This window comes from Acipenser ruthenus, chromosome 49 (genome assembly GCF_902713425.1).
Source record: "Acipenser ruthenus chromosome 49, fAciRut3.2 maternal haplotype, whole genome shotgun sequence".
In the NCBI taxonomy this organism is placed as follows: Eukaryota; Metazoa; Chordata; class Actinopteri; order Acipenseriformes; family Acipenseridae; genus Acipenser; species Acipenser ruthenus.
In genome coordinates, this window is record NC_081237.1 from 4,788,137 (window position 1) to 4,815,133 (window position 26,997).

The following is a 26,997-nucleotide window of genomic DNA, read 5'->3' on the forward strand; positions in this document are numbered from 1 at the left end:
ATAACAAAAGCTGTGCTAACTCTGTGTGTGTTGTAATGATGCTGTACACGGGACTCGCTTTAAGAGTTTATTAATAAGAATGGGTGCCTCGCCCCTCTGGTTCTAACGGTTGGTCCCTTACCCAAATGGCCAGGCACCGTGTCCTGTAATCGACTAAATAAACTGACCGCTGCTTGTAGGTTTTGTTTGAGTTTGACAGCTAGCCGGAGACATTTAGGAAAATCATCACAGTGTAATTGTTCAATGATAAAGCTGCATAGTGTAATGAATTGGCAGCTCTCAGCCCATTGCATTGAATGGAAAGGGCTGCCCTTGAACCACAAACCATACTTTGTGTATGCTGATCAGAACTGGGTTCAATTGGAAATACTCGCCATACTACCTGGAATCCAACAGGACACTTGCCTTTACAAGGGCGATTTCACACCTAACTGCGAAGGACATTAAAAGCCACTCCACTGAAGTGTCATTTCGGTGCTGCCTGATCTTCAAGCATTTTCCTTGGGAGTGACTTCAGTGCAGGTCAGTACTGAGGGAATGTGCTTTGAAATAGTCGCTCGTCTCCTGTAGTAATGTTTGAATATTTCATTTACAGGCTTCAGTGGCATTCAATCTTCCTGGCACCCATCCCACTTGATTTCTTCCTCTTTTTAACCCATTTATTCCTAGCTGCTCTGAAAAATGTAAATTATACTGTGTCAGTCCCCTAAATAAATGACTTCCCTTAACTTGTGGTGCTGGATTAGACTGAACAGGGATGCCAGCAATGGTCATATCATGGCTTGTGGGTTTCAGGTTTTTTTAAATTATTATTTAGAAATTTAACTGGAAATTACCTTCACTACACATTAAAGAAATAGACAATAACTCATTTTAAAAAGTTGTTTAAAAATATAGATATATGAATTAACTGTTGCTGCATAATATGGCACTCTCATGGACAGACTGCTACATCTCACAATAATGATAATATTACTGATAGATTTAAAAAATACACCTTCAAAATGAGTAGCTGATTTTCAGTAATTTGAGATTCACTCTGGACTATATCTCCACTTTGATTGACAGCTGCAGTGGCCAGTTAGAGCTGCTACACAGCAGAACTACATTTCCCAGCATCCTCAGGGATAGTGATGCGTGATGCCCAGCAGGTGGCACTGTTGGTAGTATTTGCTCTTCCTCTCTCACGCAGCAGGGACACAGGTGGGGCTAGCTGAGTCTATCAGGTGCGCTTGCATTAGGGTCTTCCATTATGCATGAGCTTACTGGAAACAAATGATCTCTTTGCTTGCAGACACAGTAAAAAGTATCCCAGTCCTGGAATTAGAAAACAAGCAGGAGGTCTGGGTTTGTGAAGGACAATCAATAGCAAAGGGGACAGAATCGAGCTTGGATCACCTGGGCTCTGTTTAAAGGACACGCAGCTAAATAAATGAATTCAGTTGCTTGGCTGCTGTGCTGTGCGTTAGGCTTGTTTATAATTCTGGGGTGTGAAAGAAACACGCTTCATGGAAAAGGATTTGATTTGTATCAGACTGGGTTTACAGCCTTTCTAGATGATTCTAGGATCTGTGTTAGTTAGCACTCCCTAAGCATTCCTACCTATCCGTTTCACTCCTCTCCAGCTCATTGTGTAGCTGAACTTATCATTTTTGATTAAAAAAATGTTTTTTCCCTTTTTACCCTTGCTCCTGGCTCGAGGAAAGGTGCTGTGAAAATGTTTCTATCTGGCAACTTTTGTTTATAGTTTACTGTACTGCTAATCTAACCTCTACTTTTAGTAAATATTTACCCACACTGTGGCAAATTTACTAAGCAAATAGGCAAAAAATGAAATGCAATGAATCCTGAATAAACCGTTTAGCAAATGCAAAGGGTCTGTCTTATTCACTTGTATCGAAGGAAGCAAGATCGGTCCAGGTGGCTGTACATACAGATTGCATGTTAGTAATGTTACTGAACTAACACTCCGCAAACAACCTACTGTCATCGAATTTACATTTTGTAACATTAAAAAGTTCATTTTAGTGAAAAAAAATGCTGTTTGCACTGGAACCAATGCTGTAATAAATCCTCCCCACTGCGTCTGTGGAAAACCAAATTAATAAGAACGAAAAGCTCTTTTAATGGCATCATATTTCTTCCCATCACGAAAGCCTGCAGTGGTACAGCGAGTTCTGGAGTCCAGCTTTGTTAAGTGAAGCGTGTGGCACAGTCTGGAATTGGAGTATTTGTCATTGCAGAGTTCACAGCAAACCTAATGAATAATATTGGGTATCTGGCGAGCACACTTATTGCAGTGATGAGGTCAGCGCACACGATGTGTACAAGCTAGAGGTCACGTCAAGGGGGGGTCATTTGTCTTTTTTTCTTATTACATTTGATTTTTTATTTTACCGTATTGCACTTGACAAACCAAGAGAGATGTTTTAAATTAAAATCTGTTGCAAACCGAACGGTGCTATCTGCAAGACTGTTTTTTAATGAGTTTTTGCAAGAGGAGGGAGGATGATTTTGTATTCATATTAAAGTTATTTGTTTAAAGATGGATATGGATATACATCCACTTAGATGCAGCATTGCGTTTCCAGAGATGTCCATTCTAAAGGGGATGAGAACAGTGTTTCAGAATTAGCTGGGTAGGGGGTAGGGGCGAGCTTGTAATCGGAATTGCCTTTAAGAAGAAAATAAATCCATTCGCTAATGTGTTGATTTCAAAACAAGAAATCCTGCCCTTCCCTCAACTTTACAATTGAATACCAACCAACGGCAATTAACTGTGTTTTAAAAGGTTATTGGAAGTTCATTTTCCTCTCACCCGGGGCGCTGGCGTTTTTACTGCTGTACCGAGGCACAATGAAACTGAAAACTGAGTAGGAGTATTGGTCCAGCCTTAGCAGGGGGTATAGCGAGGGTCAGAGTTGTACTAACCTGTGTTCAGGTTTAACTTTCAACAAAGTGTCCCCCATGCCAGCACCATGCTGGGGATCTGATAAAGCCCCCACTTCATACACTGAGCACCTGATCTTCACTGGAGGTTCAAGCCAAGTACTGATCAGTCCTCCTCCTTAATAAGGGAATCAGAACCACCCCTTACACCTTCCCCCAATAAGCAACCTGAAACAGAGACTGCTCCCACCGACGTCAAAATCCGTTTTTGTGGTTTGCTCTGGGCAGTTATACAGTAGCTGCTGCCGCTCCTGAAGACTCTTTAAACCATGGGAATTACACACATTTAAAAATAAACAACTCTGATGCTTTGATGCGTATGGCCGTATCCTGAAAGAATTAGCCTGCTGGTAGCTCCATTGCTTTTAGCAGCTCTTCGTTGCTTAAGGGCTTAAGTTCTTGGCAGTATGAAAAACTGGGCTTAGCATTGGCTGTAGTCAGTTAACAGTCCAGTAGCAGGTTGCTAAAGGGGTTAGGGGTTACTACCTACAGTATGAAGGAGCATAGGGTTATTTTCTTCTCTTTTTTTTCATTGTACTCTCTCTCTTTTTCAATTGGAGGACAGACCCTGGACTAGCGCTCCCAAGACCTGGATGCAGCTGGTGGTTCAAACTGAGCTTCAAGCCAAAGTATTCTGCTGTCCCGAGACCCAATTCATTCAGCTTGAAGGGAAACCTTTAGGAAATGATCAGTTCATGCAAAAAAAATGCGGACTGAAAGTGGAGCAGTGTTTATTTGGAATGAATTAGTGAATCCATGCAGCCCATTAATTGCACGAACTGAACCTTTTTTGCCCCAAATCCTGAATTGAATCCCTATAGTCTAGCCATGCTTAGACCACAGAACTGGAATGGTTTGGGGCATGTTTTTGGGGTTAATAAATTTCTAGGCAGATATAAATCCATGGCTAACAGCGGTAGCCAACCAAAATACTTTAGTAACTTAAAAACAGTTCGGCTTCCTGGCGAATCTTAACCACCTTACCCACCTGTACCTGTGCCAACCAAACTGCATTCTGAACACAGGTGAGGGATACATAGCCACTGGAACAAAGCCTCTATTGGTTTTTGCTTTTGTTTTTCAAAGAGGTTATATAACTGTATACACATATATTTAAATTTAAATCAACAGGGAGCGAACCCCGCCTAACTATCACATTGTTTTATCATTTTACTTATGTTGCTCTCATAAAGAAAATAAATAATAAACTGCTTTTATGTGTGAAGACACACGCACGCCCACACGCGCGCACGTACGCACACACGATTTCCAATTGAGTTCAAAAACGTGCTGCATCCCACGCTGACGTACATGAAACCGCTTAATCAAAACCAGTTCATCAAACAAGGACCCTTGCTGAGAAAGCATTGCAGTGGCGCGTCCCTCCACCCTCACCTGTGTTTTGATTGCAGGATTTTATTTATCAGGCAGGGGGGATCGTTCACTCCAGGAACAAACAGCTTGGGGGAAAAAAAACCTCTGCTTGCAATGTTTTCAATAGGTTGTTGTTTTTATGCATTTATTTGAACAGGTTACAGTATTTGCTTTCTGACTTAATCGACAGTGGGGTACTAAAAAGTAGTCAAACTTTCTGACGAAGTGTCTTTCAGCCACTGCACTTAATATTCATTAAATAGACCACGTTCACATTAAATTAGTTTATTTTTTTGTGGCTTATTTCAATTTTTCATTTCTATCAATCGGTATTCAGATAACCTATTGGAAACTTGACAACCAGCTTTTTCTCTTTGAAAAAACCAATGGAAGCTTCCTGGTAAGATACTCCCGGAGTTAAATCTCAGCTCATGAAAAGCGTGGTTAAACCAACACACGTACACACGCACAGATGGACTAACAATATGGCTTCTAAAGTCGATCGCAGTCGGAATCAAGGCAGTCAAATAAATGCCATTTTTTTGTTGACGAAGAAACCCCAAACATTGTGTTTAAGCTCAGCTTTGGTCTTGTGAAGGTACAACAAAGATTAAATAAAGTTTTTTTTTTTTATATAATTTTTTTTTTTTTTTTTTTTTTCTTTTATAATAATCGATGTAAGATCGACCAGCGGTCTAAAAGACTATCAGCTTTTTTTTTCTTCTAAAACCAGACTATTATAACAGCGTCATGAGTAGAACACCTAGCTATTTAGCTTGATTATGCAGAAAAGGACACCTCAATACACTTTGCAAAGCGGCTCCGTTGTCTTCAAAGCAGGTCCCTGATTACCCTTTTAGTTTTTTTTTCGACCAGCTCACGTCAGTTTGCATGGTTTTGACTCTATACAATATTTAACAGATACATTATTTTGTGTTTTGTAAATCCACTTTACAGTAAATAAAGCTAAATTCAGGGGTGGGACAGAATGGGGGGGGGGGAGTCTACTACTATGTACCGTGAGCCTACGTATGGAGTCTGTGGAGTAGAAACATCCCACGTTATTTTGTACACTTAGTATCGAGTAAGAATCCTTAGTTAAGCAGGTCCTTCTGAATTTCCTGATTCTTTTGCCCCCTCCCACCACTCACTCAGCATACATTCTGATTGAAGATTTACAGGGGAGGGGGAGGGGGTCAACGAAACGCAACCCGCAGCTCTCAACCAAGACTCCTAAAAACACTCAAGGTCACAAATTGGAAGAGAGCCTAGATTTGACCAAGTCTGTGTCTGGGATGCTAACTACCGAATCCTTCTTGGGTGTTCCTGAGTCCTGGTGCCCCATGGGTGAAGCCCCAGCAGGGGGCGGTGTAGAGGGGTAGATGACCCCCCCTAGCCCTACTGACATCTGGTGGGGCAAGACTGCCCTCTGGGGCCCCCTGAGCCCGGAGGAGCCCGGGGTGCCAGGGTGAACCTGCGGGGGGCCGATGGAGGTGGACGACACCCGGGTGGACTGTGGTGGGCTAGGGGCTGCTGCTGCCTGGAACCCGTTTTGGGGGAGGGAGGGCTGGGAAGCGGAGAGCAGCCTGGCCTCTTGGCTCAAGCTGCCCGTGTGCAAGGCTTGGGTGCTCTTGTGGGCGGCTGGGCGTTGGGGAGGGCTCGGGGCACGCTGCTGGACCAGGGAGAGCTGGGAACCAGACTGGCCGGGGCTGGAGCTGTACTGGAAAGTTCGCCCTCCGGCCGCCAGGGGGCTCTGGACAGGCGGGCTGGAGACGGCCGAAGCTAAGGCCCCGGCTGACATCTGCTGGGACTGGAGGGGAGACACCGAGACGGGGCTGGAGATGCTCTGCACCACCTGGAAGCGCCGGACCATGCGGGGGGACTGGAGAACCCCCGGCCCCACGAGAGGGCTGACCATCTGGGGGCAGAAGCTCATGGCTACGGCCTGCTGCAGCGTGGCGATGGCAGAGCTGCTCTGGGGCTGACCAGGGTAGCCGAACATTGCCCCGTGGAGGGGGGGCGTCATGGACATGGCCCTGGGCCGCTGCAGCTCCACCCGTTGGACCATCTCGCGGTCGTACTTTACGATCTCCTGGATCATCTCGTTCTCGCGGTTGTTGAAGACGCCCGAGCTGAGGTCGTGCTGCACCTTGTGCATCAGGGTGGAGTTCTTCTTACCTGTGAGGGAGAGAGAGAGAACGGTAAGAGGAGAAGGAGAGAGAGAGAGGGGTAAGAGGAGACGGCAACTCTTTCAAAGCGAATGCGGTTCTAAAACACTTTCCTGTGGGCCTTACGCAGCCCAGAGTTATATTTCAACCAGGACTTAAACTTTAGATCTCAGTTATTCTGTTCTTTGAAAGGGGGTTTAGCCTCGGTTAGGTAAATACAAAAAAAGATTGACAGTTTACAGCCAACAGGAACTTGAAACTACAGGAAGTGAATTTATAGTGTGGTGGTAGAATCCATTAATCCAGAATTTTGAAGACACTCCATTGAAAATTCTGAAGTAAAACACACAAGAAACTGATGGAGACACTGGCCAAAACGTTTGTCAATTTCTTGATCACCAGTCCCTCGTTTTACTGCTTAGTTTTCAAATCGTAAACATGTACTAGCTAGCTATTCTTTTTTGCTGCCATACTTAATAGTGTTCAGTGTGCAGGTCTAGCGATTTATGAACTATTGGTGACCTGCGCAGCTGAACCACACTGCCTGTTGGACGCTATCTTTCAAGGCGCAGTAAATAACTACTTGAGAGTCACACGTTTAGTTTTTCCCATTAGCGAGAGGCGAGGACATTGTGTTACAGGCTTTGTAAGCCCCTGTAACTTTTTATGTATGTGTTAAAGTAATTTGCGCCTCTTTCTATCAATAGAGAATCTTCTCCCCTTGGAATAAAAGACACCTTTAGGAATCGCTGCTTCACCTGATCAAGACTGCATTCAGGAAGTGCTGCGAGAAGAGTGAGAAAATCAATTAAAGCTATCAGCGCCGAAATATATGATACCAACAAAGAGTGGAGGTTTTCAGTGACTGCGGTAACTGCTTCGTTCAATCCAGCGGGAGATGATGGACTCGCTGCTCTCCACTGAATCACCTGCTCAATGTTAGTCTCACCGTTATCTAAAGAGGGTGCTGATTTCTTATTTTTTATTTTTTTTTTGTATAATGATAATACCGTATAAAAGAATAAGTAGCTTATTATATTATTTATAGTTCAGAAATCGCTGCAATGATTCATTGATTCAGTGACATAAATCTGGTCCCAAAGCACTAGCACAGGTGTTAATAAGGGGCTTAAGGAATAAACAAACCACCCTGGATGGGGGAATTATTTTAAATCCGTGCCTCGAGAGAGGGCATTGAGATACTAATTGTCCTCTTTCTACCAGACAGGGAGGCTGTGCTGTGTACCATGAAACACCAGAGATAATGCAAGCGTTCTTTCTCTTCCTCTCCCCTCCCCCTCTCCTGTTAACATGCAGAAGATGTCATTTTCACACTGTCTTCCCGATAGCAGCAGCTCTCTCTCTCTCTCTCTCTCTCGCTCTCTCACTCTCTCTCTCTATCTCTCTCTCTCAAAGCAAGGTGTCTGGGTTACAAACAAGTGGTTCATTATTTCCAACAGGAACTACAGTATTCGATGGTTGATACAAGCAACGCGCCCTAATAAAGCATGCCTCAAGCCTGGGAGCACCCTTTCTCTTAGGGGGTGAGGGAGGGAGCAGTTCAGTCTCCATGCCTCAAGCCTGCCCTAGACTGCAGGGAGCACCCTTTCTCTTAGGGGGTGAGGGAGGGAGCAGTTCAGTCTCCATGCCTCAAGCCTGCCCTAGACTGGAGGGAGCACCCTTTCTCTTAGGGAGGGAGGGAGCAGTTCAGTCTCCATGCCTCAAGCTTGCCCTGGACTGGAGGGAGCACCCTTTCTCTTAGGGGGTGAGGGAGGGAGCAGTTCAGTCTCCATGCCTCAAGCCTGCCCTGGACTGGAGGGAGCACCCTTTCTCTTAGGGGGTGAGGGTGGGAGCAGTTCAGTCTCCATGCCTCAAGCCTGCCCTGCACTGGACTAGACTGGACTGGACTGGAGGGAGCACCTTTCCTCTTAGTGGGAAAGGGTTTGGTCGAACTTTGCCGACGTTTCAATTACACAAACCAGGCTTTCAGTTGCCTCTCCTGGGGGCCAAGTCACGTGAGAGATGACGAGAATTAAACCATGTGCATCCACAAGCTGTGTGCAGGGGGTGCTGAAACACAGCGAGCAGAGCACAGCTGAAACCAGATCCTTAAAGCTGCAGCAGGGTTTATGATAAATCTTTGGGTTTCTATTTACTCCATATTAGTTTAGCTTTCTTTGCACTATGCTTCGCCAGAAAACAGTCCGGTTTGTGTATAGCCCTGACCCTTTGAAATCCCTTTGCCACTATGCCAATCCAGTGAAACAGGCAGGCGTGATCCAGCTTCTACTTGCAACAGTAGGAGGTTATACATATTTCTTTATTGCTATTCACAGAATGTGCATTAAAATATGCTTACCTATGCCATGCTTCCAATATTATTTTACCATGCAACACTGCTTTAAACTTCTATAAAGGTGACAACCTGTTTATTTTTTCTTTTTTTGCTGAGTGTACTTGCATAGCCTGCTGTTGGTTTTTCAGACCTGCTGTCCTTATTTGTGTGCGACGCATTCTGCTGGGTGGAGGTCAATTGTGACACCACCAAACATTCAGTGAGCCAGACACATACATCATGAGAGCAAATGCACCCAGAGGACATCATTGAAGGAGCAGGAAAGTGAAGTGTGCTATTAATTCCAGGAGTAGGAGCAGACACAGCACAGGGCAGCAGAAATGGAAGCTCACTGACACTGCACCCCTTCCTTCCTGCCAGTGTGTCAGACCGCTCTCAAAGTGTATTGAGAGAATCCCCAGTGGCTCACCGAGTGAACAATCTTCTGCTGATTGGTGAGTGGACTGCAGCAGTGAGGCAAAGGGTTGGAAATTAAACTCCCACTGCATAGCAGTTTGAGTCACTCCTGGTCTTACTATGGGTTGAATAAGAAACACCTGAGCTCGTTACCTATACACTGTGGCTAATCAAGCTCGAAGTAAAACCTGGAATGGGTGAAACTGCTTTAGGAGTCTTATTTCCATCCCAGTGCTCACTTGTGGCTAATTCAATCCATTCTAGTTCAGGACCTTGTTTAAATTTTTTGCAGTTTTCCCATGCTTTTCCCATTGATTATACTATGCATTTACCATAGCTCACCCTGGTTTGCCATGTTTATTAATATGCTTTACTATACCACGTTATTCTTTACAATGCTTCTCTATGTCCTCAACTACTGAATTTGAGCCTTTAACATTACCAGGAGAGGGAGGTGTGAGAGAGGGGGGGAAGGGCAAGTCAGTGTCTTTAAGGACCAGCTGCAGAGGTCATGTGACGACAGCAGCACAGTGACCTTGGAGCTAATTGAGATTTTCCATTTCCGTATGGATTATTTCACTTCACCTTTTAAACCCAGAATGAAACGGCTCCCAAGGACAGGATCCGAACCCCTGCAAGTCCCCGACTCGACGGTAAAGACGCCCCACACTCAGCCACTCGCCAGCGATCGCTACAAAAACTCAGTTACTTGTTATAGATCCCCAAGCACTCAATATAGTCACCAGAAGGCAAGAGTGGAAAGGACTTGAAAAAACTAAACTGGAGAGACGAAGAGACAGGTCCCTGAAAACCGAGTTAACTGTGTAACAGCCAAATGTGTGTCTGCGACACCACTCCCTCACGCAGCAAGTCTAGAGGACTGAGGGACACTTCACCTTCACGTAAACACATAAACGACAAGGATGTTTTACTGTGGAAGTTGTTCTGTCTTTATTGAGGCTTCCATAGGGGCTATATTTGCAGAAAAGAACTACTGCCACGTTTTGATTTCTTCCATGTGGATCGAATCCTGCTCAGGCCCGCTTGTGCAATTTGCTCATTTCAAGGTCATTTCTCCGACTGCGTAGCCATTCTTTAATGTGAGCCTCATCTCTAAACATTATAATCTTTTAATATCAATCGCATGCTAAACAAAAGCCTGTTTAAGGATGGGCATCTTTTCAACCCAGTCGAGTGGAATAGAAGGGAATGGAATAGGAAGCACACATGTACACCCACTCAATAAGGGCCCACTGATGGTTCCCCGATGAAACATGTCCTGCTTCACCAGATTAACTAAAGACAGAACCAATGAGCCAAGTTAGCAGGCCCCATTACTCACAGTTAGCAGAGTGTCTGTGTGCTGTACCTATGCGGTTAGCAGAGTGTCTGTGTGCTGTACCTATGCGGTTAGCAGAGTGTCTGTGTGCTGTACCTATGCGGTTAGCAGAGTGTCTGTGTGCTGTACCTATGCGGTTAGCAGAGTGTCTGTGTGCTGTACCTATGCGGTTAGCAGAGTGTCTGTGTGCTGTACCTATGCGGTTAGCAGAGTGTCTGTGCGCTGTACCTATGTGGTTAGCAGAGTGTCTGTGTGCTGTACCTATGCGGTTAGCAGAGTGTCTGTGTGCTGTACCTATGCGGTTAGCAGAGTGTCTGTACTGTACCTATGCGGTCGAGTCGATCGATGGCCACGGTCTCGAAGGCTCTCCTCATCATGGGGTACTCCTCCAGCACCTCGTTGAAGTTGTCCACGGAGAGGGAGTAGAGGCGGCAGTACGTGTCAGCCCGGACGCTGGCTGTGCGGCGTCCTCGTGTCAGCAAGCAGATCTCTGCGGGGAGGGAAACGCTGTCAGGAAACACGGCGAGAGGCGAGAGGCACACCACCCCCAGGAGCACAAACACACGCCCTGGACACGGCTCATTTGTCTGAAGCCCTAGCACGGTAAGATCCCTACTATAAAGAATGTCCTACAATCTTTGATCTGTTCACCCAACCTTACCTGAGTCACTCTCAAATGCATTTGAAGAAGAAAGCGCTTCTGCTCAATTCCTTGTGTATCTTAAGGGGTTAAAACAATCTTATTATTGTTGTAGCAGTGCCTCTTCAAAAAACTGCAACTGCAACTCATACAATGATAGAACAATATTACAAATCCCACTATCCATTTAAATATTTAGAAATACTAAACAAATTCAATATCAGACGTTTCGATTAAGCCTTTTTGTCCTCAATCTTCAATGATATCAGTCGAAACTTTAGTCACTGGATTAATGAAGTTTCTTTTTAGTAATTCTGGTTTTTACAGTTCTGGATGAAGGATCATTTCTGTACGTGAATATGAATATATTATCAGGAAGCTTTCCCAGGGAGGTCCTGTCCTGCTTACAGGGATTTTGGGAGGGGGATCGAAGCCGCTGGCAAACAGCACGTGTGCAACAGAAACCTAACAGGAGCGCATTGGCGTTCCTGATTGAAATTCATTTGGGGATGCTCTAAAGAAAGGCTGTTAATTCACAGCAGGGAACGACAGCACATTTTTATCCTGTTACTTTCCCAATCAGAGAAGTCGACAATACAGAAACGCCCCAAATCCCCAAAGCTCCTTTCAGAAAGGTAACAGATACAATGAGTGCAAAGCCCTCCCTCTGGCTGGATGTCTATTTAAACACTGCTGGCTTTGATGTATGTATTCGTGGTCTCTAATCCCCTCTCCCTCACTCTTTCATCGTAATTCAATACAATTACACACAGACATCCCCAGTGAGATCCTAAAGGGACAAGGGTAGGGCTGAGCTCTTCACAGAACTGCTCAGAGGCAAATTGTAGTAAACATCACTCAGAGGGTAATTGGAAATGCTTGGGGTACCTGCACTCTGAAGCATGCCATTGATGTGCATTCAAGTTTATCATATTAATAATATCTTTATATAGCACCTTTCATGGTGGACCACCATCACAAAGCGCTTTACAGAGGTAGGCTGTGAACTGTGCATTATATGCAGAGACACTTACAACAGGACATTGATTTAACATCTCATCCACAGGATGGATCACAAGGAGGTTAAGTGACTTGCTCAGGGTCACACACAGTCAGTAGTAGAGGTGGGATTTGAACCGGTGACCTTCTGGTTACAAGCCCTGGATTTTAACCACTGGACCACATTGCCCCCTATGCTTCATCTTACACATACTTGTCCACTATATATTGAGAACCGATCATCCAGTTTAGCACTGCATTTTTGGTCCCTACTGTATATGCATTATTGAGCGATCATTTCGGCTTGCCACGATTTTCCGAGGTTCTACTGAACACACTTTAACTGCACATTATTACCTAGTACACCTTATATTAACGGTAATACTTTAGAAATCTTAAAGTTCTTTTTTGTTTTACTTGAATAGTAAAAAAGCCCATCATTACCTATATTATATAGAGTGAATGAATATCTTTTTTTAAAGTGCTGTATTTTGTTAAGCATCAGAATACCCGAAGCAGTAAGCAACAGGTTCATCCACAAGATTGCAAACCGTGGTCATGCAGCTCCAGCTGTAGCTTTTTCTAGTTTTCCATTTCATGTTCACAGATTGGCAGACTTCCTTGCCAGCGATAAAGACTTGGCTTTGAAACCCAGCACAAGAATTTTCATTTAACTCTGCTCTCCGAAAGTCAATATCAAGTGAAATCTGTCACTGTTTGATTGCATTCCAGTTTATCAAGAGGTTTGCATCCTGAGGCACAGTCGGGCACGGTGCGTACCCACGGCTGCAGTGAGGCTCGCAGTCCACTCTACAGAGGACAGGCTATGGAGCTGAGCAGAATGAAGTTGGCAAATAAAGCTTTAGTGTGCATTACTGCAGATTTCTTTGTCACGAGCCAGACTGCTCGGTTTTGTATTGGTGAGTATAGGTGATGCTGTGCGTGTTGTGATGTTGTACCAAACTGTACAGAAACTCCAAACTTGAAATTCTAAAGAACAGAATTTTGACATGGCTAACGATTTTTTTAATTGACTGTACAGTCCATGACAAATAAAACATACGTTGCTAAAAGCAAGGCTTCCTGCAAAATAACACTTTCATCCCAAAACGACAAAGTCAACCACAAAAGAATGCTTTGGATCTGGATTTCTGGTGGAGAAGGGGTGCCTATTGATAAAGTGTCTTTCTATATAGAGAACACAATTTAAAAAAAAATCACAAGTCGCATGATCCTGACCTTCCCCGTGTTTCACACAACATCATTCACACCACACTGTGTTCTGGTATCCATGACAACACAAGAGCTCCATCATCACAGCCTCTCTATGGCGCTCATAAGGATGGCCTGAATGCTAACGTACAAACACCTCCCAGAGCAACACAGCACTGCGCTACACTGCCAGGGTCAGCGTCCACTTGTTTTGTTGACAACCACGTCTCTGAAACATATGACACACTGATTTGGTCAGGCAGGCCTTGACAGGAGCAGGGCCTGACAGGTTTGGAGACCTCTTTATTAAAAACACCCTGATCTTTCATGGCTGGACTTAATAGCCTTGCTTCTATGTTGATGTGTTCGTGGCTACCTCTGATCAAGTGTATTTCTCGCGCACTCTTTCCTGTGTCGGGTCTGTCATACAAAGCGTGCAAGAGAAAGCACACTCTCAACGTGATTAGAGGAAGCCACCGAACACCATTACAAGTCATTAAATGTAAATAAAAAAACAGACCATATCGATGGACTTATTCCGTTTCTATAGGACATGCTGTGATTTAGAACGCTTTGTGATTTAAGTGCGAGATCTACACACTGAGCGAAACTATAACTGTAGTTGCTGCTAATGAGTTCCAATGGGGGCAGGTCTTGTAATACGAATGAATGATCTTTATATTAAGGATCCCATCCCTCTTCCCCTCCGTTTGCAGTAATTGACGTGCTTGCATTCAAATTACAGCAGCATCGCTGTGCCGCTTTTAATCTAATCCTATTGGGTGCGCGTCTTAAAAACGAGTCTTTTATGAAATGGGTATTAACCCGTGCAGAATGCTGAGGAGCTCATGCAGAGGGAGAGAGTGATCAGGATGGAAGGGATGAAGGGAAGCGCTCCTCTTACCTCCGAAGTAGGACCCGTCAGAGAGCCTCATGCCGATGTTGCCCTTGGTGAGGATGCTGACCACGCCGTGCTGGATGAAGTACATCTTCTTGCCGATGGTGCCCTCTCGGACGATGTAGTCCGCGGGCTGGAACACCTCGAAGCGTAGCTTGGTCAGCATGGCCGTCACGAAGTTGGGGTCCGCGTTGGCGAACAGGGGCATCGACGCCACCAGCTTCCGGCAGTTAAAGTTCACGATTTCCTGAAGATGGACAGACAGGGAGGGAGACAGAGAGCCCCCCCAAAAATTCAATGAACTTCAAAAAGAAGCCAAAAATGAAATATTTACTACGGAAGTTATTTTGCCGTTAAGGAACTACCATGGTATAAATTAACATTTTTGTTCAATGTGTAAGAAAATGGATTTATTAAAGACCTTGCTTAGCTATGCTTTGGTACACTTTGCCATGCTTTCACTGTGGGAAACTTTTATAAGGACTAACACCCCTAGCTGGCACTCTAATTCCAGGTGCCCCCCAGCTCCTCACCTCTCTCAGCGGCTCGTTCAGTTCTTCCAGGATGCTCTCCTCATCAAACATCTTCCCCTGGAAGCGGTGCTCGTAGTAGTCGTGGATTTTCTGGCGGAAGTCGGCAGGCAGCTTGTGGAAGGACATGTACTGCTCCACTTGCTTGTACTGTACAGAAACAAAGCCTGTCATTGGATACAGCACAGCTTCAGTCAAGCGAGAAGGAGCGAGCCGCCAGATGAGCAAGCAAGCAAGCCGTCAATCAACGATCAAGCCAGAGTCCAGGTTTCATACAGCATAAGCCTGATGAGGCTTGTTACAATGCAGTAGCTGCTTTACCTTACCGGGGAGCAGCCCTAGCTAATGATTCAGTCAGCTCTCACTTTTTCCAATTGAGCTGAACTGCCAGTGCAGAACAATCTATATGCTCGGGGCTTAATAAGTGACGTTTATTGAAGGCAGGCCCACAGTACACTTTAGCTGGAGTACTGGTAAAAAAAATAAATACATGAAAATAAATAAATGACTGAAGTGCTGAGCTGTGAAGTCACTCTGAGTTGAACGGCCACGCTTCTCGGAATAGCAAACTCACTCTCTCCAGCAGCCGCACTCGCTCCTCATTTAAACACAGATGTTAAAATTATTCTCCTACAATATTTAAAGCGGGCGGTTTCGAGATCTTTTCTGTTATACAGCTCTTGAATAATTCATGTCTCCATCGGCACAGATCTTATTTAAAAAAAAAACACACAAATCCTTATAAAAAAAGTTTACAATCGTATATTTGCACAGTGTTCAGTTTACCGTGACTTCTCTATGTAATTATAATGTATTTAGTGCTCTTACATGCATGTGATTTACCGTGATTTCACAATGCTTTTAATATGCTTTACTTTACTTCCCTATGATTTTACCATGCTATTCCAGGAGTTTAATCAGTGCAATGCGCAACATGTGCTCCGGTGTTCTATATAGTGACACGCCTACTATTCAAGGCCCCACCCCCTGGGGATTCCCATAGCAACCAGGCAGTAAGCCTGCCCCTCACCACTGCTGTGTACTGTAACTGGTCTTCAGGCAGAGAAAACCCACAGGAAAGAACAGGACAGTTGGAATCTTAAAAGCTGCAATGATTCATTTATAATCCCTGATATAATGGTCTTGGACAGAGCCCCCTAAGGGTTCTGATGGTGCCTGGTGCTCCTAGCTCAGAAAGCCACTTATTCATCAGCTCAGTGACTAAGGGTAAGGGCTAGGGGAGTTGAGCTGTGGGATTCGCTGCCCTGGATAGCTGTCACATGTCTGGGACCCTTTGTAGCAACTCTGATTTGTGGATTTCATAAAGGGGACACCATACAGTGTGTCGTTACACTTAGACAGGAGGATCATCAGCGACAATGGCCACATTGGCAAACCAGCGGGTCTGTATTGACCACATGGTGAAAGCAGAGACGTGTACAGACAAGGTCAGCTACCCGCCCGGTACCCAGGGTTTTACTGCATTTACAAACTGGGGCACAGCGCCTGTATTGTTACTGCATTTGAGCCTTTTTTCAGATCTCTGAGTCACAGGTTTATCGAGCTTTTCAAATGTTTTGCTCTCCTTCTGTTTTGCTCTTCTAAACCTAGACATTCCATCTGAAAGTTCCGCAGCCCTGCAATGGAGTTTCCTGATTGGTCACATGATAACAGGCACGTTATAATGGGACTCTACATGTTGATGAAGGACCATTGAAGCTACAGCAGCATTGTTAGCTTGATATTAGAAGCAGCTTCAGCAAATCAAATCTAATTGCATTTGCTCTGCATGCTGGCAGAGTCGTTATGTTAAACAATTGTCTGTCCATCGCTTTCCACCAAATGAGGGATTATCATTTCCATTACTTCGATTTCGGAAGTCTTTTTCCCAGGTGAGAAGGGGGTGGGAGAGAAAGGCAGGGGTAGTATTCTGTAATGGCAATTCCTATTTATGAGAGAGGAAGGATAGCTGGAAACCGTATTAGACAGACAGCAACGCAGCAGTGGAATAAATCATAAAGATTAAAAACAGGGGCTGAGGTAGATAAACTGCTGCTGGGTTGTGCCGCAGACTCTGTGTCTCTGTGCCTCAGTGCTGCAGGGGGAGTAAGACGGCCCGAGCATCCTGCTGTCTGAGAGCAAGATTGCAGGCTATTACAGACACAGCAGCTCTCACACCAGAACAATGGGACACAATTTAAAACTAAAAGCCCGGCTAAGCACAGTGCCACCCGGTGGCCTTAAATAGTAAGGCCCGATCTGAATTCTATACATTAGTTGAGCCCTACCTCAAAAATATAATTCAGTTTAAATACTTGGAAAAAAAACCCAAACTCAGAAACACTTTAAACAAATAGTTTAAACAAGAACAGACAACACTTTGATGTTCAGTGTTAGATGTTTATCACCACCTGTATGTTTTAACAGGTGTGCTTGTATCCCATAGATGATCCATGTCAATGCGGTCTGTCAAAATATCAATAAAAAAATTCAATTAGACAAAAGACACGCCCTTCAATATTGAAAAACGGATGACTAAGCATGTGGGTTTATCCATCATAAAAATAAATTAATAAACAAACAAATGAATGAATGAATTGTTCTAGCACATCATGTTTGAGTGGCCTTTAATTTGAATTGACTTTCAAGTGTTAAGCTGCACCGGTCCTTCACTAGACAGCCAGACAGCAAGCAGTGACTCAATGAACAGCTCAGTCCAACTGTCTCCTGTCACTGTCTCATTAGGCAGAGCTCTCCAGTCAACCCTGTCTCTTAAGAAGACCATGAGAATTTAGGATGGGCAAGAGAATCACAGGTCGTTGCATGAGCCTTTCACCCAAAACGACAGTCAGAAGATGGACTTGTACCAAAAAAAAAAAAGTGTTCCTCCCCTAAAGCTGCAAGGAGAACTCCTATTAGTAAACCTTGAAACTCAAATCAGTTCAGAGCAGATTTACCAGAGTACATCTCAATAATATACCTGGAACCAGGGACGTTCTGAAACCCAAGACTGGCTGCGATATTCAGTCCCTGGAAAGGTGTTGTTAATTTTTTTCTTCCAATCCTGTAATATCGTCACCATTAGCTCCTGTTTTTTCATCTTACAAGCCTGGCTGCAGAGGTCCAGACCCTGAGGTCTCTTGTGTTATTTGCTGGCGCTACAGTATCTAATGGAGGACATGCCGTTCTACAGCTGTCCCATTGATCACAGCCCGGAACAGACAGCTCTAATGGGCCTGAGCGTGAACCAGCAGTGCCAGCTGATTCCAGCACAGGATCGCTGAATTACTGACACAGCGCTGTGAGCAAAAACTGGCAGGCTTGGCCCTTAGCATGCACAACTGGAGTACAAACATACAGGTAACAGGAAAACAACCTTCACCCAAAACTCTTTTGCATGCTGAAAAACAGCAGGGGGTTTTCTTGCAGATGGAAACAAGATTTAAAAAAAACACTGTAATATTCTAGCTATCAGTGACATCCATGACCTACAAACAAAGTCGTGCACAGTATATACATGGAAAAATGGAAAAATACAGTACTGTGTGAGCGAGCCCTGAAGGGTGACAGGAGTCTTTCTAAGTGCAGGGCTGCCAATCTCTCATTGCGGGGGTGAGACTCTTATTGTAAGTGCTATTCTTAGCCCATTCGATTCCCTCGCTGCAGCAGTAATGGCTATTTCAGGGCAGGAATGGGGTGCATGCAAGATTAGCAGCGGAAAGCAAAGAGAGACTCTCACTAATCTGCTGGAACTAAACCCTGAAACCCATTTCAACCCTGAAGAATTCTGCATAGAGGAAACGCTGTAGCCATTCCATGGGGGTGTCTGTCTGCCTGTAGTTCTGAAACCCAGGACTGGGTGCAGGGCGTGTGAGAGTTTCTATGCTATGTAATTACATTGCTATCAATAGAACTTAATCACACAGATTCCCAACGTTCCTTTAGGTCTACTGGGCACTGTGATCTACGGTTCCAGGATGGAAATAAGACTCCTAGTGCATAGCAGTTTCAGCCATTACAGGTTTTATTACGAGCTTCATTAGCCAAGGATGAACAGGTTAGTCTTATTAAACTCTTAGCAAAACCAGGAACGGAGCAAACAGCTAGGCAATGGGTGTGACTGCTGCATTTGTGTTTTTTGTAATATCTGGGACAGTGACACAAGGCAGAAAGCCTGGCGCGGGCGCTTACCTTCTCCTGGTACTGCCGGCGGGAGGAGTCGAGGGACTGGATGAGCGCCGTGGCGTGGCCGATGAACATGGCGTAGCAGGTGGCGCCCACAATCATGCTGAGCATGGTGAGCCAGATATCAGACATGCTCTCGGGCGCCTGCCGGCCGTAGCCGATGCACAGCATGTGACTCATGGCCTTGAAGAGTGCGAAGGAGTACAGCTCACTCCACGTGTCGTTCTGCAGGGGCACACAGGGGGAAGGAAGGGGTTACAAACAGGCCAGCGCTGAGGGTCCTAATTCTGGGAGTGCAGAAACTTGCACTTGACGTCATTGTCAGTTCACAGCCTCGGCACGACTGTGGAAATGCTGATAAATACTTCTTTAAGTTCGAGTGTGAGTTTCTGCACACCCCTAGTCCGAATCCCTTATAACAGTCTACCAAGGTAAATTTGTAGTCCCATTTTCCCGTGGCTGTATTATGCATGGTTACGGTTAGGGTTAGCATTGTAATAATTTTTTCTATACTTTACGCCCCATGCTTACCTATGCAGCAGTGTGGAGTAGTGGTTAGGGCTCTGGACTCTTGACTCGGAGGGTTGTGGGTTCAATCCCCGGTGGGGGACACTGCTGCTGTACCCTTGAGCAAGGTACTTTACCTAGATTGCTCCAGTAAAAACCCTACTGTATAAATGGGTAATTGTATGTAAAAATAATGTGATATCTGTATAATGTGAAATAATGTATAATGTGATATCTTGTAACAATTGTAAGTCGCCCTGGATAAGGGTGTCTGCTAAGAAATAAATAATAATAATAATATGCTTTCAGCATGCTTTGTCACACTTTGCTGTGCTTTTACTATGGGGAACATTTATATGAGATAGCGCAGTAGTTTTTTTGAACCATTCTAGGTTTTAAAGTGACTTACTGGAAATTGAAAGTATCCTGCACAAAAGATGTATGCCCAGATAAGCTGGAGTGCTCTGCAAAGAATCATGCACTAAAAAAGGCATGATAAGTGAAGCTGGAATATTCTCTCTGCCTAATGGTTACACAGTGTGATGAAGACTGTAATTATACTGCGGTTATTTACGTGCGTTTCCCAGTTATTAAGCCCTCTTTCTAACCATGCAAGGCAGTCTTTAATACCCTCAAGTGTGCTTGCATGACCTGGGAGTTTGAGAAAGCCAGCGGCTTCAGCCTCAATTAGAAGAGTTTATCAGTTTACTGCCAGCGTCTTGCTGCAGGAGATATGGGCTCCCGAGAGAGAGGAAGGAGGGGGAGGGAGGGTCACACTGTGCAGAAAGCAGAGAGAGACTCCTTTCATTTGAATGACATCGCTGACATTGCGTGGTTACTGCACACTCACACTATCTGCCGCATACACAAAACAATAGATATGTAGCACACACTTCTGTGTAAATGGGTGACGGGCGATCTATTGGTTATGCTGGCGGAATCCCTGATTCTGCGATAGATGTAAAATCGCTGCATCTCCCTGTTGAAAGTCTGTCTCATTCACACTTGGTGTAACAGAGCACGGAGCGTTTCAGCCACTATGCAAAAGAGTCATCGGTGATTTACAGAGCTTTTAACCTTGTGTCCTCGACAGGGCTCTGAATCTGTAATGGCAGCGCATCACACTGCTGTACCCGTGAGACTGCGCAAGTTAATCATGCTTGACGAGGAGCTGTCTCTGAAGAGTCTTCTGACACTGCCTGGGTGACCGTTCCACTCGCAGAGCCCCTGCTGTGAGCTGCTCTGAGCCCCCAGAGGCAAAAGTGCAGCTCAGCTAGCAAAACGTCTCCAAAATTAATTGAATTCCACCGGCTGTCAACAGGCATGGAGACAGACATCCCCGGGGACCTCGTCCTCGAGAAATAAAAAAAAACAGCCACTCCATGTTGAGGAGAAGCGGGCTGCTTCTTAAACCTTTTTTTCTATGATAAAGCTCCACTTTATCCGGCTGCAATGGGACCCACGCACTAAAATGGTTAGAAGTTCATTTGAAAAAAAAAAAACAGTCCTTAACCAAAAATTCCTTAAAACAAGTCCTTAAGGGTTTTATAAATAGGACCAAATGCTTCAAGTACGATGAAAGAACTCTCCCCCTAATACACTTTACAGGACCTCAAATAGCAAAACATCAAAGGCCTTTGGAAGGAGCACAAAGTAATGCTCGTGAAATGCAAAGAAACGATTTGAAAGCTTTTAGTTAATGCACTCTCCACACCCTCCCTGTGCTGCTATTGATTCGAACAATCCGGACGACTCTCCAGTCCCTTTGCAAGAGCCTCTGCCATTGGAATCCTTTGCAAAGAGCATTAGCTCTCTCTCTCTCTCTCTCTCTCTCTCTCTCTCTCTCTCTCTCTCTCTCTCTCTCTCTCTCTCTCTCTTTCTCTCATTCATTGATGTCTTATTGTATCGAGGCAGTTCACAAGTGCTCTCAGGCAGCATCATGCACCATCATGGCTTGTATAACAAGACTAGTGTTCCTTATTAAGGTGCTGTGTATTTAAAGGTCGCCTTTGTTACTGTTCCCTGTGCGTCCCCAGTAGCTACAGATTGTCACGTGCAACAAACATTGTAACATAGCTGGTGAGAGAGACAGTACTTACCACCATCTTGTTCAAGGAGACCCAGCAGTCACTGGGGAATTCCTGGAGCATGGGAACGAGAAACTGCAGGCACCCATCCCAGTGGCACAGCAGCAGCATCATGCCGATCAGGTTGAAAATCCGCATCACTGCGCTCGCCAGGTCATAGGTCATGTGGAAGATCTGACGGAAACAGAGGGGATGCGTTGGGGTTACAGGCTGTAATTCTAGGTAAGAAACACACAAAACTGCAATCTAATTGTGCCCCTACATCAATGGTTAATTGCTTATCAATGACCTATTTATGAATAAAAGCCTCACTCCAACTTCCAGCTGGTCTGCTCGTATGATTCATTCTCATGAGCTTTGTTTTCCAAATCCAGTCTGGTTGAAGATGCATTAGCTGCTGTGTGAACTTATCCAACAGGAGATTTCTCCCTATCTCTTCTCAGAGGGTCAGGGAAGGTCAAGTTCATCCAGGCAGTGCCAGGCTGGGAGAGGATTGCACTGCATGGGTCCCGAATCTCGATTTGTGGATGTGACATGCTGTGCTGAAACTTATCGGTTAGCACAGAAGCCATGCTGTCTCTTCGGGAGACTGTCAAAGACTTCATATCTCGGCTGCACTGTGATATGTGGGGGCGGCTTTGATCTTGTGAGTGTTCAGAGAAGGGACAAGAGCCAGAAACCTGCTGAGTGACTAACCCCCTAACTGCGTGACTTTGGACAAAAGCTTCTTGACCGCCCTGTGGCTCCACCAACTGTATAGCTGCCAGCTATTCTCAGACAAGATCCCTTGGGGTTAACTATGAAACACACACAACTTTAGACAAAAAATATATAAATAGTACACAAAATTGACATGATTGATCATACAATACTAAAGATAATTGAAACCAGACCCTGATATTGATGTCATCTGAAATGTCTTTGCATCAGATGGAAATGACGTCACATTACAATCGGCTGTGCTGTTTAATTCTTTTAAGTCGATATTATAAAACAAGTAACGCAGGGTGCTGTGTATAATTCTCCCGGTTAGAGAGGCCAGGAAGCTGATTTCTGACCTCTCGTGGATTGTGTTATACAGCATGCTATTCGATATTCTACATTTATAATGTGGTACCTCTGCTGTGTTTTAATAACAAGCTCACAGGGTGTCTGCATGCAAGCATCATCAATAGGATTTGTTAAATCTTTCTTTTAGTATTTCTAAAACTAGAGCAGGCACTGTCCTGGATTGCAAGCGTCTGCATTCAATCCCAGCAGATCCCAGGCAACAGCGCCGACCGCCCACGTTATCAGTCTGAAACGGACGGCTAAGTTCAGATGGGGCTGACCGAGCTCCCTCTTATTCATGTGCAAAACAAAGCCCCACACCTGGATGCTACAAATACAACAGAACACTCGCCCTGAATAAGCACTGGGTTGGAAACAGCTGAGTATTGCATTCAGAAAAGAATATTTTAACAGTGATTAATAATGTGTGATTGCTTCTGCAGGCCTGATAGAAGTTTACAATGGTAATGGATTCATGGATTCATGCTTGTTTGCCAGCAGCTCTTGCTGTAGCATCGTGCATCAGCAGCACCTTGAACTGAGATTAGCACTTAGTCCTCCATCAATAACACACAAGGGTTTTTTTATTATTATTATAAAAGTCTCTGTTAGAACAGGACAAAAAAAAACCCTCTAGTATTATCCATTGAGGATAGTGCATATACCATGCTTTACCATGCTTTACCATGCTTCGCATTGCTTTATTTCACTTTGCTATGCTTTTACCATGGTCATTCTTTCTATTTTTGCATGCAAAAAAACATCTATGTGTGTGTGTTTTAAAAGAGAAATAGACTAGCAACAACATTTCACTGCAGCCCCTTTCACCATCAAGGCCGTTGCAAAACCTTTTAAAAAAATATTATCAGCTGTTAGTTTTATCAATTGTCAAACAAAGCACTGGTGTTAGCCAGCTTTTTTTTTTTAAACTGTCACATTCTCAAACAGTTGTGGGAAGCAGCGCTGTGAATAATATGCTGTGAATCTACCACAGTAAACTGAACTCTGTGACGATACGCAGGCCGTCCACAATGTTTACTGGGACCTGGAAAGCATCCTGTAACCCTCCCATGCCTAATTACAGCATTCCCTTTTTAATAACGGAGAGTCAGTGTGTGTATGGCATGCGACGCTGAGCTTGATTAAGTAATTAGGGGTCATGATCTGTGATAAAAAGCTGCTTGGTGATCAAGGGGATTATGCTTCCCGTCAGAGGATGGCAGAACGCACGCAATGAAGTCATCAGAATCCAGTCACGTTTGTTCTGAGGTTTGCAATGTGATGCAGGGCTCGTCGAGAAGATGCTCACTGTGTGGGATTAGCCTCCTTTAACGAGGAGCCTGGTATAGCAGAACATCTTCAATTACCCTGCGACTTCCGAACGCTTTCAACTGCGCCTAGTGGAGATGTGCAGGTATTGAGGCTAAACTTACTTCCTCGTTCAAGGTGTTAATTGTTTATCCATTCTCATCTCTCCAGCACTGCCAGTACCCTCCACCTTAATAATGAGCACTAGTCTAAACACTCCATTCTCATCTCTCCAGCACTGCCAGTACCCTCCACCTTAATAATGAGCACTAGTCTAAACACTCCATTCTCATCTCTCCAGCACTGCCAGTACCCTGCACCTTAATAATGAGCACTAGTCTAAACACTCCATTCTCAGCTCTACAGCACTGCCAGTACCCTGCACCTTAATAATGAGCACTAGTCTAAACACTACATTCTCAGCTCTACAGCACTGTCATTACTCTAGATCTCAATAAGGAATACAGATAGCAAGGTTTGGGTTAATGCAACTTCTGGATCTTAGCCATCTTCAGTGCTAAGCATTAGATCACAAGTAAGCTTTAACAAGAACCACACAAAGCAGACAGAACAGGCAGGTCTCAGCCCAGCAGTGCAGGGGAGTGGGGAATGAGCTGCTCACCGCTAAACGACACATGCATCAGCGCCCAGCTAAGCCTTTACTGACACCTGTCAGCAGATCACTGCACTGTCTGCATGTGTATGAAGCCTGGCTCTGTGATTGATGCCAGTCAGCCAGTCAGTCCAGGGCATTGCTGCTGCACTGGAGAGTTCACTCACCTCCAGAACAGAACGGCTGCACTTTCCAAAACATTCCTATACAGTATTGGCATGAAATGCAGATGCTTACAGATATAGAGATGATGGGAGACAGGGGGCTTTGCAATGCTGTTATGCTAATGAGAGTTTTTTTTTTTTGAAAGCATTGATACCAAGGTCATCCGCCTGTTTCCAAAGATGGGTGAATATAGGAAGGGGGCACAGACTTATGTGCAGGAGAGCTGAAGCAGGAGGCAGATGAAACTAAAACTCGGGTATCAGCATAAGAAAACTAACTGCGGATTCTTAATTGAACATAAGAATATAAAATACAAAGCTATGCAAGAATTTTTTTTTACTGCAGTCAGGATTTTCCAATTATGTGAACAAAAAGAAGCAGACAAAAATGTTGGTAAAAGCCATTAGTGCAGAAGCACTTATTTTTGCAATACAGCAATACAGAATCACAGCATTGCCCCCATTTAATGCAACAGCACTGATAGGTGATGGCCATGCTACACAAAACCCTGTAAGGTAAACAACTCCCTTTATAACAAGAACAGCCAGATAATGGACACCCTACATCAAGCTGAGGCTCTGTCGATGCAATGACAAACTGCACTGCTCTCATCTCAGATATTGTAACTGAAGGGGTAAAGCTGAATTCAAAGCAATGCAGCTGTTGTTTTGGATCAGATTGGATTGTAAAATACTGTTCATCAACTGAAAATCTCATTCCAAACATGGTACTTCCAGTGACACAATACCCCCCTGACAGCATGCTAGAGGAACAGCATAGAAATGAGAGTGTGCCCCCTACTGGTCCAGCACAGTTCCTACAGCACAGCATACAGTAAGGCAAGGGGTCTCCAACCCTGGTCCTGGAGAGCGGCTGGGGCTTCTGGTTTTCGTTTCAACTGAGCTCTCAGTTACTTAATTGCACCAATTATTGGCTTAATTATTCAAGATTAACAGGTGTTCCAGATATAAGAGACCCCTTTTAACAGGCAGATGACTAGAGGACACAGTCATTTGTGATTAAAATCATACAGCATGTTATCTAGTACAGCGGATTAAGAGTTTCACTTACTTCAAATAGCTACTGAATGGTAAATGCGTTTAAAAAGTCTAAAAAACTAAATCTAACCTGAGAGGCTTGGATTTGACTAGCTTGTTTAGCCTTGCTTTGCCTCAGTAATGGAAATCAGACTCCAGGTGCATAGAAGGTTCACCCATTCCAGGTTTTACTGTGAGCTTGATTAGCCACATTGGTAACAAGCGCAGGTGTGTCTCATTAAACTCATAGTAAATCCAGCAATGGATCAAACCGCCATGCAATGGGAGTCTTATTTCCATCCCTGCTTGCCCTGACCTATCCCACCCTGCCTACCTCTTCCCACTGGTGGATGTATCGGATGAGCCTGGAGAGACGCAGCAGTCTCAGGAGGCTGAGGATCTTGGTGAAGCGGACTATCCTCAGCGCCCGGGCCGTTTTGTAGACCTCGGAGTCGATCCCCCTCTCCACGATCAAAAAGATATAATCCACGGGGATGGAGGAGACGAAGTCCACCACGAACCAGGTCTTCAGGTACTTCTTTTTGATCTTCCGGGGGTCCAGGATGATCTCGGTGTTGTCCTCGTTGACGATGCCCGTGCGGAAGTTCAGCACCAGGTCTGTGAGGAAGAAGGTATCCGAGACCACGTTGAAGATAATCCAGGGCGCGGTGGTCTCGTCTTTGAAGAAGGTGATCCCCACGGGGATGATGATGAGGTTCCCCACCATGAACAGCAGCATCGTGAAGTCCCAGTAGAACCTGCATGGGGGGTGGGGGGGTGGGGTGTGACAAAGAGGAGGGAGTGGGTGGGCTATTCCATTGATCTGAAACACGTGGTTGAGTGATTGATTCGTTATTTGATTGATCAGTTCTTTCACTCAGAGGCAGGCAGATTTCATTATTTACCTGCATTCCTTACTCGTGTGTTTCGAAAACATTGGGGAGAAGCTCTCTACACCACTTACAACAGCCTGCTTTGACATCCAATCCGTGATATTGCAGAAGGAAGGAGACTTTGACAAAACCAGTTCCACTGATTGTGTAAGGAAGTGTATTTTTGTGCCAATGCAAATAGGTGAAATTTCAGATTTGTAGCTAATTTAATATTATAAACAGCCCTCCACTGTTCAATTGAATAGACCTTGGATCTTAATATTGAGTGGGATCGTGTTCAAGTACTTGCAC

At 44.7% G+C, this 26,997-nt stretch overlaps 1 protein-coding gene across 1 annotated transcript in view; it reads right to left on the minus strand.

Moving 5' to 3' along the window:
- Positions 1-1,342: 1,342 nt before the first annotated feature.
- LOC117428927 (potassium/sodium hyperpolarization-activated cyclic nucleotide-gated channel 2) overlaps positions 1,343-26,997 on the minus strand; it is a 32,844-nt gene continuing 7,189 nt past the window's right edge. The window contains exons 3-9 of the mRNA XM_034047960.3: positions 26,148-26,571; positions 21,653-21,814; positions 19,053-19,271; positions 14,865-15,011; positions 14,338-14,578; positions 10,908-11,072; positions 1,343-6,501 (exon numbers count right to left, since the gene is read on the minus strand). Of these exons, the coding sequence (XP_033903851.3) occupies positions 5,573-6,501; positions 10,908-11,072; positions 14,338-14,578; positions 14,865-15,011; positions 19,053-19,271; positions 21,653-21,814; positions 26,148-26,571 (2,287 nt within the window). The 3' untranslated portion in view covers positions 1,343-5,572. The remainder of the gene's footprint in view (positions 6,502-10,907; positions 11,073-14,337; positions 14,579-14,864; positions 15,012-19,052; positions 19,272-21,652; positions 21,815-26,147; positions 26,572-26,997) is intronic.